The sequence below is a fragment of the Brassica napus genome, chromosome C2, assembly GCF_020379485.1.
Source record: "Brassica napus cultivar Da-Ae chromosome C2, Da-Ae, whole genome shotgun sequence".
Classification (NCBI taxonomy): Eukaryota; Viridiplantae; Streptophyta; class Magnoliopsida; order Brassicales; family Brassicaceae; genus Brassica; species Brassica napus.
Genome location: NC_063445.1, coordinates 14,428,325 through 14,440,808, shown reverse-complemented (window position 1 = coordinate 14,440,808; position 12,484 = coordinate 14,428,325). Strand labels below are relative to the sequence as shown.

At 34.2% G+C, this 12,484-nt stretch overlaps 1 protein-coding gene across 1 annotated transcript; it reads right to left on the bottom strand.

The window, feature by feature from the left end:
- Positions 1-2,695: 2,695 nt before the first annotated feature.
- On the bottom strand, positions 2,696-7,215 carry LOC106346999 (putative WEB family protein At1g65010, chloroplastic). Its single transcript, XM_013786486.3, has 3 exons — positions 6,938-7,215; positions 6,432-6,600; positions 2,696-6,339 (listed from the first exon to the last, which is right to left on the bottom strand). Exons 1-3 carry the CDS (start codon positions 6,952-6,954, stop codon positions 2,851-2,853), a joined length of 3,675 nt encoding a protein of 1,224 aa, XP_013641940.1. The 5' UTR covers positions 6,955-7,215; the 3' UTR covers positions 2,696-2,850.
- Between the last annotated feature and the right edge of the window lie 5,269 nt (positions 7,216-12,484).

Below are 12,484 nucleotides of genomic sequence, written 5' to 3'. Positions count from 1 at the left end.
TTTCTTGCAAGGCAGTGGAAATCTCAGTATAAAAAGGTTGCCATTCCTATTCTCAAAATCATCCTACCAACCTATTCGAACATATATATCCCTTTATTTTCTGGAAAATGGCTAGCTCTAATTTAAGTATCCTCCATCTCTTCTTTCTAATTAACTACTCTACGTACATGACTTTTGTCAATTTCTTATAGGAAGGACCAAGAAAAACAAAGCAACGACAATTAACCAAATCTGGGTATATTCTCATCATCTTCTTTTCAGTTTCTCTATATTTTGTATTTTTGCTTAGATGTTAGTGAGAAGAGTTCACTGCTGTATATTTAGATAAGCACTGCAAATGGATCAAGAAGAAACAGAGGCACTCCAGAACCGCATGAAACTATATGTACCTTTCTTACGGGTTTTGATTGTTGTAAGCTTTCATCTTTTGATGATCTGTAGTGGATCATATCTTTAGTTTTGGATAGGCTTTGGTGTTAATTGTTAAATCATTTGTTTCTAACATTGTATCTCTTCCTCCTATAAGCAACTCTTCCGACATTTGTCCTCTTCTCTTTTTCCCGAGTTACAGTGATTTTGCAATTAATCGTTTGTTTTTCTGGGTTAATGTTTAGGGAAAAGCATTTGTTCTATTTGAGACCGTTAGGATCTTTTTCTTAGAGTCACAGAAAACCATTGCTCTACTTTGTCTTCTTCGCCTGTGACCTTTTAACTTTTCAACTTCGTAGGAGTTCATCGCGTTGGAGCATCTCAGAATCGCAGATCTTTGTTTGATTATATCTACTGCTGTCAGGCCGCGAGTATGTGGAGCTTGCAGTGTCATGACACTTAGCTTCCCACTTTTTCACACTTAGTTTCAAAAAGAAAAAAGAAGAAGATTGTGTTTAGCGGTTCGAATGAAGTCTTGACTTCTCGGATGAGTTGATAAGGAAGATGGAGCTTAGAAGCCTCCGTAGTTACTGAGCCTGCTGTTAGTAGATGGCCATATTGTTGGGGAATTGTCCCGAGTGTATGCACTGCATTGATTTTATATATGTTAGATTTTTATAGGAACATGCTCATTAGCATGAAAATAATGAGAAGGGGACAAATATAAATTCAAGTGTAAATTCCGGTATAAAACGTATTATATTATCTCCACTGAAGAAATAAAATAATATCATATTGTTGGTGGATGTTATGTAAAAGTGTTTTGTTTACTTCCCAGGAAATAAAAATAAACACTATAGGACAACGTTTCCGTAAAATAATTCGATCTTTTGTTTCCTAACAGTTAAAAAAATATTTTGCCAATGATTGGAAGAGAGAAAGTGTAAAATTGTTGTTAATTTTCAAAATTTTAAAATTTTAAAATAGAATTTATTTAATTAAATAAAAGAATCCAAAAAAGAAAGTTATAAATTTTGCCTCTAAATTCTGGGTTGATCCGGTGATTTGTTTGGTTGTTTCAATTTTATTTACTACTAAGATAAAATCTACTAAGACATTTAGCCATCATTTTCTTTCATTAGTATTTAATTTTCAATTCAAACAAATTTTTAATATCTTTTCAGTCAGCAGATGATAATATAATGAAAATACATAATCTCTACAAAATAGTTTGATATTTTTTCCCTAACATTTACATAATATAGTTTGTCAATGATTTGAAAAGAGAAAGTGCAAAATTGTTGTTGATTTCCTAAAATTATAAGTCTTTTAAACATTATTCACTAAATCAAGGAGGAGAACTCAAATAATTTTATTTTTAAATATATATAACCCTAAGAGCATACCAAAAATGTTATCATTCTATTATGCTTTTATGAGGTGCGAAAATAAATTATCTTATTTTTTAATGACATTCAGTTTAATTTATCATATACAAGTGAAATTTATCGTGTTTATATATAAGCAGATAATAACACCTGAAGCAACTTTACATGTTGTCGTTCCTAAGAGAATATTTCTAGAAAGAAGCTGATTGGTTTGAGATATATGATTTCAAATTATTCACAAATGTACAAAATAATTGTGTACATTAGTTGCGTTACAAAATTTTTAGTGTTATTTGTATAGTAGAAAACTTATTACACAATCCGAATAATTTATAGGATAAAACATATTAGTGGATTTATGTCTGTCACAGATAAAAAATAACTATTTTTATAATACTTCTTCTATGTCTTTTTATCCAACATATATATATATATATATATACCAATGTGCACATTTGTATCATAGTAAATAATGATTACTATATATTATAAAACTAAACATTTCAAACTAAAATTAATATAAAAAATATAATGTTATTTATCAAAGAACGGTGAAGGTAACTGTCATTTTAATTCAACAATTTCTACACCATCAAAATAAAAACAGAATAAAACCTTAAATAAACAATCTTATTAATCGTAAGAAAAAAATTTAGTTAATTATAATGAGAATGAAACTGAATAAAAAACAACAATCAATAAAATAATAATTCATATTCTTATAGAACAAAATATTTTAAAATAAAAACAAATATTAAACAAAAATCAAAAATATTTATTCTAACTATTTAAATTATTTTTAAATTATCATCCCGCCCTCCGTCCGTAGGGCGGGCCGACCCTAGTATATAATAAAATGTTCACTCTTTCCAGAACACGACAAAACAAAAACTATTTCAAGAAGAAGTAAAAGAGAGAACAATATCAAAGGGCAAGTGTAGACAGTCTAAAACTTGATTTGTTAGCCATGTGAATGCATATATCAAACACTTTGGTCAAATTTAGAGCTACACTCTTAATTAAACTTTAAGATAATAATAATAAAATGTAAACCACGAAATGTTCAGTTTTGCAAAGAGGCCATCCTGCTCCTCTACTTCTGACTGCTGCTGCTGCAGCTTGTACTCTTCTTTTTAAGCAGGTTTCCAAATTTCTGGAGCAAAGGTTTCTTCTTCTTCATATGTTGTTCCTTTAAGAGCAGACTTCCAGAGTCTTCTGCTGAAGACAAGCCATTGCTGAACTGATCCAAGTTCTCACTACCTTGTGTTTTCCACTCAACTTCCTCTTCCACAGAGTCTATCTCGGTTTCTCTCTCTGCAGATACTTCGCTTCTTTCGATCTTGTAGCTCTCCCACATCTTGAACTCAGTCTCCACACCGTCTTTTCCTTCTTCAACACTATCCGCTGCTTTATGAATTGCTTCCATTGGAACCTTGTGTTCTCTGCTTCTGTCATGGAAAAGATCAGTCTCTGACTTTTCATCCGCACTCCCAGAACCATTTACTTCAGAAAACTGTACCAAGTCATAATCGTTTCCGATGCCATTTCCAAGAACTGATATCTCTTTGGTAGCTGAAGCTTCCTCTACCAGCTTTGATAACTCCTCCATTTTCTCAAGAGAGGCAGCTTCCCTGCCCTTTAGCTCATCGTTATCCTGCATGGCTGTCTCTAGCTCTGTCTTTTTGTCAAGTAAACTCTCTTTCAGCTTCGACAACTCCTCTATTTTTCTTGCTGCTAAAGCATCACGCGTTCTTAGCTCTTCGTTTTCTCGAGCGACTCTTTGAAACTCACTTTCTTTAGCAAGCCAGCTTTGCTCAAGATGTAACAGCTCATCAATCTTTTTCAAAGAAGAAGCTTCTTTGGCCTTAAGCTCCCCGTTTTCATGTAAAACATCCTGGAACTCGTTCTGCTTGTCAAGCAAACTCCGTTTAAGTTTTGTCAACTCATCGATCCTCTCAAGGGACGAGGCTGCTCCGGCCTTGAGCTTCTCGTTTTCGACTATTGCAGCCTTCACCTCCGTTTCTTTAAGAAGCAAACTGTGATTAAGATCTGATAACTCGTCTATTGTCTTGAGTGACGAAACCTCCTTGGACTTCAGCTCCACATTTTCGCAAACCACAGCCTGTAACTCGTTCTCTTTTACGAGTAAACTTTTATTGAAGTTTGATAACTCTTCTATCCTCTTTTGGGCTAGAGAGTCCTTGGATCCAAGGTCCTCAATCTCATGCAGCAACTCATTTTCTTTATTAAGAAGATCCTTTTCCACCTTTGACAGCTCCTCAATCTTCTTGAGATAAGCAGTCTCCCTTTCTTTGAGCTCCTCTTTCTCTTGAATAGAAACCTCGAGTTTGGTTTCTTTATCAGTAAGGGCTTCATGCAATTTTGATAACTCCTCAGTTTCTTTAAGATGAGCAGACTCGCTTTCTCTCAGTTTCTCATTTTCCTGAACAACCGTCTGCAATTTGGTCTCTTTCTCAACTAGGCTTTTATTCAACTGTGACAACTCCTCAGTCTTCACAGTCTCTCTGAGCTCCTTACGTTCGTCAGAAACTTTCTCAGCCAAGCTTTCATTCGCTGTTGACAATTCTTCCATCTTCTTAAGATAAGCAACCTCCCTTTCTCTGAGACCATCTCTTTCTTGAATAATATTCTGCATATCAACCAAGCTCATATTCGCCTTTGACAACTCCTCAATCTTCTTCAGATGAACAGACTCCCTTCCTCTGAGCTCCTCAGCTTCTTGCTCAACGCACTGCAGTTTTGTTTCTTTATCCACCAAGCTCTCATTTGAGGCAGACAACTCCTCAATTTTTTTAAGATAAGCAGCCTCCCTTTCTTGGGCGATGCTTTGCAGATCCGTTGCCTTATCAACCAAATTCTCATTCGCCACAGATAACTCCTCAATCTTCTTAAGAGAAGCAGCTTCCCTTTCTCTTTGTTCCTCACTTTCTTGAACAATGCTCTTCAATTTGGTTAAGTTATCAACCAAGCTTTTATTCGCCACCGATAACTCCTCAATCTGCTTCAAATGGGCAGCTTCCCTTCCTTTCAGATCCTCAGCTTCTTGAGTAATGCTTAAGAGGTTGGTTTCTTTATCAACCAAGGCTTCTTTTACCTTTGACAACTCCTCCATTTTCTTGAGTACAGAGCTTTCCCATTCTCTGAGGCTGGTGTTTTCTGCCACGACATTCTCCAACTCCTCTTCTTTGTCCAACAAGCTCTCTTTCAGTTTCATGCTTTCAGCTTTTGCTTCTCCAAGTGTTTCCTGTAGATACTTTATCTCCCCCTCAGCTTCCTTGAGATTGGCATCTTCTTCACTTTCTTTGAGCAAATTCATCAGCTTGCTTACCTCTTCACGCAAAGACAAACTTTCTTCTTCTGATTTCTTCACGCATCCCATCAGGTGAAGCTCTTTCTGTTCCCACCCAGCCTTAGACTTCTCGAACTCGCTATCTAGATCGCTTTTAAGACTAGCGTTTTCTTTTCTTACTTCCTCCAGCATTTTTTCATACTTTTCATTTGTCTCCTTTGAATCCAACTTCAAACTTTCGACTTCGGCTTCACGGCACTCGAGCTCCGCTTGACATGACAAGAGCTCCTCCTGCGCTTCCCTCGCTTCATTAGTTGCAGCTTTTTCATTTTCCAAGGCTTTAGTCTTCTCTTCTTGGGAGATCTCTAGAAGCTTTTCCATCTTAGAAGCTTCTTCTTTTGCGATGCAAACCTGTCGTCTAGATTCCTCAAGATCCTTTCTCTGCGCTTCAATTGTTCTCTCTAGATCCTCAATCTTATCTTTCTGTGTGGCATTGTCTGACCTCGCCTCATCCAGCACCTGATTACATTCAGCCAGCTTCTTCATAAAAGAGTCCATAGATTCTGAAGCAGAGGTCTTCAATCTATTAGTTTTCTTTTCAAGTTGATGAACCTTGTTCTTCCATTCTTCTGCTAAACCATTAGCGGAAGATTCAGCCATTTTAGCAGCTTCTAGATCAACGTTAAGCTTCTCAACTGATCCTTCTTTCTCTTTCATGCTAGTCTCAACCTTATCAAGCTCCTTTCTCAACGTTTCAATTTCGGACTTCAGTTTAGAAATGATCTGGTTACCTTCAATAGCTTCCTTCTCTTCCTTTGAACTGAGAAATGCCTTTAACCGCCCTAACTCAGAAGAAAGAATCTCAACCTTCTCAGCCTGGATTTCAGCAATCTTGGTGGCTTCCTCGGCATTGCTTAGCGCCTTGTTTTTAGCATCGGCCGTGATAGCCAGTTCATGTTTAATCCTCTCGAGTTCTTCTGTGGTAGAGAGGAGAGATGAGATGTCCAAGGCGTGCTGGTACCTAATAGACTCAAGCTCGTTCCTCACTCCAGCCCGTTCCAGTTCAACAGCTCGGAGTTTCTCGGCCTGGAAACTCTCCTCAGCCTTTTCCTGAGATGCCAATGCCTCTTTGAGTTTCTCATTGGATTCTTTAAGATCATCTATCGCTTTAGCTTTACTGTTCTTGAGCAATGCTATTTGCTCCTCGGCTTTCTTTAAATCCTCCTGAATTTTAGTCAGCTCCGACCCTTTTACTGACCGTGATGGCACTTTCTGTGAAATGTCAATACAAGATAAGTTCACAAGAAGAAAATAAAAGAAACTCTTTTAGAGTTTTGGAACCAAAAGACAAAAAAAAAAGTTACATCGGGTGTAGGAACTCTAGAAGTAGTCCGAGAAGGCTTTGAGTTGACTGTCTGAGGAGGAGAAGTACGGTTTGGCACCGGGGAAGAGGATGTGCCATCGATTTTAGCAGCATTGAGTTTACTCAATCGTGGCGAAGGTTTACTACGAGGAGTCTCCATCAAACCGGTTCTACCATAAAAGTATGATCAAAGATTAAATAAATTCAAGACTCAACCAAAAAGTACAGATCCAATTATCAATTTCCACTAGATGATGACAAATGATCCATGAACAAGTTCTCAGCCATGAATCTGGAGATCAGATTTTACTTACTTTTTTTTCTTCACAAAAACCAAAGTAAAAATTGGAAACTTATTAAGAAATCAATGAAACATTCAGATATGAAATGAGAAACAAAGTATCCGACAAAGTACAGAACATTTTCAGATCCAATTCTGTTGCAAGTTCAAGAGTTTGGTAATGAAAAAAAAAACTCTTAACAGAAAGAAAGGGAAAAAAAACTAACTTGGTTACTGACGCCATGGTCGCCACAGAAGGGGCAGAGTAAGCTAAAGAGCAGAGCAAAGCGCCGCTAAATTCCCAGCATTGCTGCGAGAAGGAAGACGAATCGATATCAGGGGGGAGTCTGATTGATTTATTCTTGAAATTTAGCTGTAAACCCAAAATATAAGTAAATAAAAATAGAGAATAGGTTGCGTTGTCTGCGTAGTGGTCACCCTCTCTCTCTCTCACCCATTGCAAAAGGATTAAAGAAGAATTAACTCCACATAAAAAGCTTGTAATAGTGTGGATAAATGTCAGGTATTAATTTTTGAGTAGGGGTGTGGAACCAACCGAATCCAAACCAAATTTCGACTCAATTTGGTAGAATTCCTATCAACAAACCAGATGGTTAATATATGTGACCCTTTAAAACAATTATAAGTGAGTAATTAATTTTGATCGGATATGGAATCGGAGAAGGATCCAAAATGCACGTGTCTAAATAACCGGGAGTGAAGTGAGCATATGTGGGCCAACAATTGGCTTCATTAAATAATGGATGTGTGCTGTAGGCAGAGAATAAATCTCAAACGATCTGATTTTACACACCTGTGTTTACTTTTAAGAAAATGAGTTTGAGATCCATTGGAGTGGACTTCATGTGCTCTAATTATTATTTTCGATTGACTTTCATATACTACTAGCTAATAATCCGCGCCTTACGCAGAATGTAATTATTAGTTTCATTATTTTTAATAAAAACACATTAAATCTATTTAATCTGGATATCGGTTCGGTTTTAAGTTTTTTTTTTTATTTTTAATCGCCTAAAATATAACTATTTATTTTAATTAATATTTATTTTGGTTTATTCGGTTAGAATGTTTGATTTTTTTGTTTTTCGGCAAAAACCAAAAATTACTATTATTTGTTTATTTTCATGTTATGAATTTTAGATAGTCGTTATGTCGAACCAATGATTTCATATCATAGTTTGTAAACGGATAATAGTTCAAGAAAAAGAAAAGAAAATTATTAAGACATATCATTTCACTACAATTTGGTCACTAGTGAAAGAAACATTAAGAAAAAAATATTTAAACTTAAAAAAAAATAGGTACTTCAGTTGTGATAAAAACTTAGTCACAAAGTGGTCACATCAAAGTGCACATGTATGTGTATGTAAAAGTATATAAAAATAGTTGACAAATACATAAAAATATTGTTAATTAATATTAAATGACATTTTTGTTCAAAATAATACATGAAAGATAAAAATAAAATTAATTAAAAATTAAAAACGCCTTGACATAAGTGAATTTTTTTCATATAAAGAAAAATAAATTGTATCCGTAAATAGAGGTGGACACATATCGAATATTCGGGTATTTGGAGGCATTCACGTCGATTCAATCTTTAGCCACCTGGATAGTCGGTGACTCTGATATCCGAAATGATTTAGAATTTTAAAGAATATCCAATTTGATCCGTAGATAAAATAAAATTTTAAAAATAACTGAAAATTTTAATAATAACATTTTATTACAAAAATAAAATATTATTTAACTTTTAAAATTTTAATACCTAATATAATAAATTTAATTCATAAAAATATTGTAAAACTATAATATAAATAACATATATATATAATTATGTACATATATGTATATATATGCATATAACATATCGAATTAGATATCCGTTCCTAAAAATATAGGTATTTGGGATTTGCTTTTTTTTTAATTGTATTTTAGTATTTGATTTGCTTCGTAATGTTACAGATATCCATATTTTTTAGTTCAAATCAAAATGGATAACGAATCAAATCAAAATTTATAAATATTTTGCCCAACTTTATCCGCAAACAATAAAAATAATATATATATATATATATATAGTTTAGCTTTTGATTCGTCATTTATTTTGATTCGGACCGAAAAATCCAAAGTTTTATTGGAACCATGCATGTGATTTTTATATTAAAAAATACGAAATATATAGTATTAACACATTTATAAATATAGTGTGAACGCGTTAGCATATTTATTATCAAATCGTTGTGAAGTTGTCACGTGTCTATTACAGTGCGAATTCATTTATTACAATGTTTCTCTTTTAATATATAAGGGATTTTACACTTACAGCTTCTTCAGTATAAAACCTTTACTTTTCTTTCTTTTCTATACAACACAAAACAATCTTCTTTTTGACATTACACTATGAACTGCATTAAAGTTTTTATTTACGAACCAAACTAGAATGGTGATGATGTTTGCCTAACGGGCAAACTGTGATATTAAGAGCCACGAGTTATGAATCCATTTATTTAATAATGATATCTCACAGAGAACTTTCTTATTTGTACAAGAGACGAGGAATGATCATATTTTTCTTTTTTTGAGAAAAGATGATGATATTGATGATTTTATATCCTCTTAATAATGTCATCTTTCACGGTAACTCTTGAAAACAGAAGTTTTTAATGTCATCTCCTCTCTCTTCCCTTAACGATTAGGGTTTTCTAAACCTAGCCACCGCCACTGCTGATAATCCCCTTAAGTTCGCCGGTGAAAAATTTCTTGGCAAAATTATTTTTTAGAGCAAATAAATGATAACTATGTTCTTTTACACAGTTACACTAAATCTATTTTGTGTCATTTTTGCCTATAATACCTTTTAATATTTTTTAAAATAAATTTAATAAATAGTTTTATAAACAAAAAAAATTAGAAAAATAGTAACTATTGATAAAATACATATATGAACTTAGTGGTATTTTTTTCAGTTCTAAAAATGTTTAAATCATAATTTTCAGATTATGTTCTAAATAAAGTAGAAATGACATTCTACGAAGTAGAAAACGAAATCCACTTTTAATCATTCATTCTACAATGTTTAGAATACGTGATCTACGTAAATAAGAGTATTCTAAAAATATTTTGAATACACATTCCACGCTTAATCTACCGATCTAAAATCTTTAAAAATCAAAATCTACACATTAATATAAATCTAAAATACGTAGAAACCGACTTCTACAGATTTACTGTAAATCTAAAACATGTAGAAATCAAAATCTACACATTACTATAATTTTAATAATCTGTAGAAACCGATTTCTACATATTAGTTGTATTCTACGAATAAGAAATCAGTTCCAAAAAATATGGAAACAAAATATTTGAGAATATTCACTTTCATATTTTGAAAAAATCAATTTAAAAAAAAAAAAAGTGGTAACCTTCTTTTCACCCCGTCTTCTATATTCCATTGATTGTTCACAAAATTTTAAATTTTCACATTATTTCTACCATGATTCATATATATGCTTCCATTGATCGATTGGTCTATCTGTATGAAATCGACCTTTGCCGATCGAGTGAAATAGACCAGGTCGATCAGTATATGCTCCGCGTTTTTTTTGTTCTGCATAATGATCCGTTCGACCTTGTAATTTCGGATCGATCGATCCCGCTTGATCGAACCCATTATTTATTATATTTAAAAATTATAATTTTAAGGGCATTATTGCTATTTTGAAAATAATTAGCCTAATGGAACATAAAGTATATGAGATTAGTCTAAAGGGACATAGTTATCATTTTTTTGCTCTAAAAAAACAATTTTCCCAAATTTCTTTTCGATCCAAATATGGCAAGTCTTGACTGAATGATTTTTTCGGTTAAGTGCATCTTGAAATACTTCTTATGAGTCTATAATAAGTGTATCATGCTTTAAGTCGTGGCTATATCTGTGAACACTCCTTTGTTTTTAATGTGAACACTTTCTTTGGTGTGAACACTCTAGAAAAAAAAGTTACCATGTGAAATTCGCTTAATCTTGTGAGTGTTGGTACATGAAGTCTTCTATAACATCAAAAGATGGATTCGTACAAAACGGCTACTTTCTCTCTCCTCTAAAGTACAACCAAAATTGCGACTTTCCCCATCCGATGTGTGTCACCTAAGCGTTGCTCACCGGCGTCTAATCCGACGTCGGTTGCTCTTCACCCTCTCGGATCTTGGACCATCTCCCGACATGAAGGAGAAGTCCAAAAAGGCTCCAGCTTCGAAGTATATTCCCAAGAAATCTCCGACTCCAGCCTCCATTTCAATGATGGATCCCTTATACCCATATATTTTTGTTATTGCAATGAACCGTCTTTCCCATATGTTAAATGATGTAGCTTCTTAAAACAAAATAAAATCCCATCCGAAATGTAAGGAAGTAAAGCTTACTCACCTTTGTTTTGCTGATGACCTCCTGATTTTCATTGATGGATCTATTAGTTATGTCCAGTGTGTGTTACAAGTGCTCTATGAATTTGAAAACCTTTTTGGTCTTGTTGTTAGTATGCAGAAAACCAGCTTCTTTGCTTCTGGTATATCTGACGATGATATATAAAAACTGAAGCTTCTACTGGTATATCTCAGGTTCACTACCGTCCTGGTATTTTGGTGTTCCTATAATTTCTAGGAAACCGTCTCTGCCAAATTGTGAATCTTTAGTTAAAGCAAAAATTATGCTTCTGGCCGGTCAAGTCGCTTTCTTTTTCTGGAAAACTCTCTTTCAATAAAACAGTCATTTTAAGTATTACTACCTTCTCGTGTTTTGTTTCTTTCTTCAGAAAGCATGTATCTCAAAAATAAACTCTTTATATATTACCTTCTAATGGAAGGGAGATGCAGCAGTTGATAAAAAAGGGAGATGCAGTAGTCACAACACTGCAAAGGTATCTTGAGTGATTGTTGTTCTTACGAATATCCCAGGTGGACTCGGAGTAAAAGATCTCCAGACGTGGAATAAAGCTTGTTGCCTCCACCTCATTTGGCTTCTCTTCTTTCGTCCAGACTCAGTATGGGTTTCCTGGTTCAAAGAAGTCATACTCAAAGTTCTAGTGCATAATTATTGGACTATAAAGCCTAGTCAGTCATTTTCATTTTCATGGTTAGCAAAAAATTTACTAAAGCTAAAGAATGTGGTTTCCCTTTAATTCAACTTCGAATGTAGAATGGTCACTCAAGAAGGTTTTGGTTTGATAATTGGAGTATGTTTGGATGCCTTCATGATTTCATGGGTGCTACAACTTCTAGACTAGGCATCCCTCTATTCGCACCTATAGCGTCCATACATAGTAATGGATCATGGAATCTCCCTTCTCTAAGGTTAGAAACACAACTTCAATTACTGTCTCACAATACAACCATTCAGCTTAATAGTAAGCATGATTACTACGAGTGGAAAGTCCATGAAGAGGCCAGTCAAAGATTTCAAACGGGAGCAATATACAATTACCTTTGTGGCCACATAACTGATGTTAGTTGGTCTTTGACGATCTGGATCTCAAGAGGCATTCTTCGTCACCCTTTTCAATTTTGGCTTGTTGTTTAAGACATGATTCCTACAAGAGACACTCATTCGTTGGGGTCTCCAAGTTAACCATTTTTGCTTCCTCTGTAATACCTTGCTGAATGTCGCAATCACCTATACTGTGAATATAACTTCAATTTGATGTATAGTCCTTGGTCTCAGCTAGATGTAATTTTCTTCCTCAGCGAAGATGGTCTAG

Excerpts from the sequence above, each read along its gene's own strand:
- LOC106346999 (XM_013786486.3), bottom strand. Across the intron at positions 6,340-6,431 it reads CTAGAGTTCCTACACCCGAT|AAAGTGCCATCACGGTCAGT; the intron begins GTAACTTTTTTT and ends GACATTTCACAG.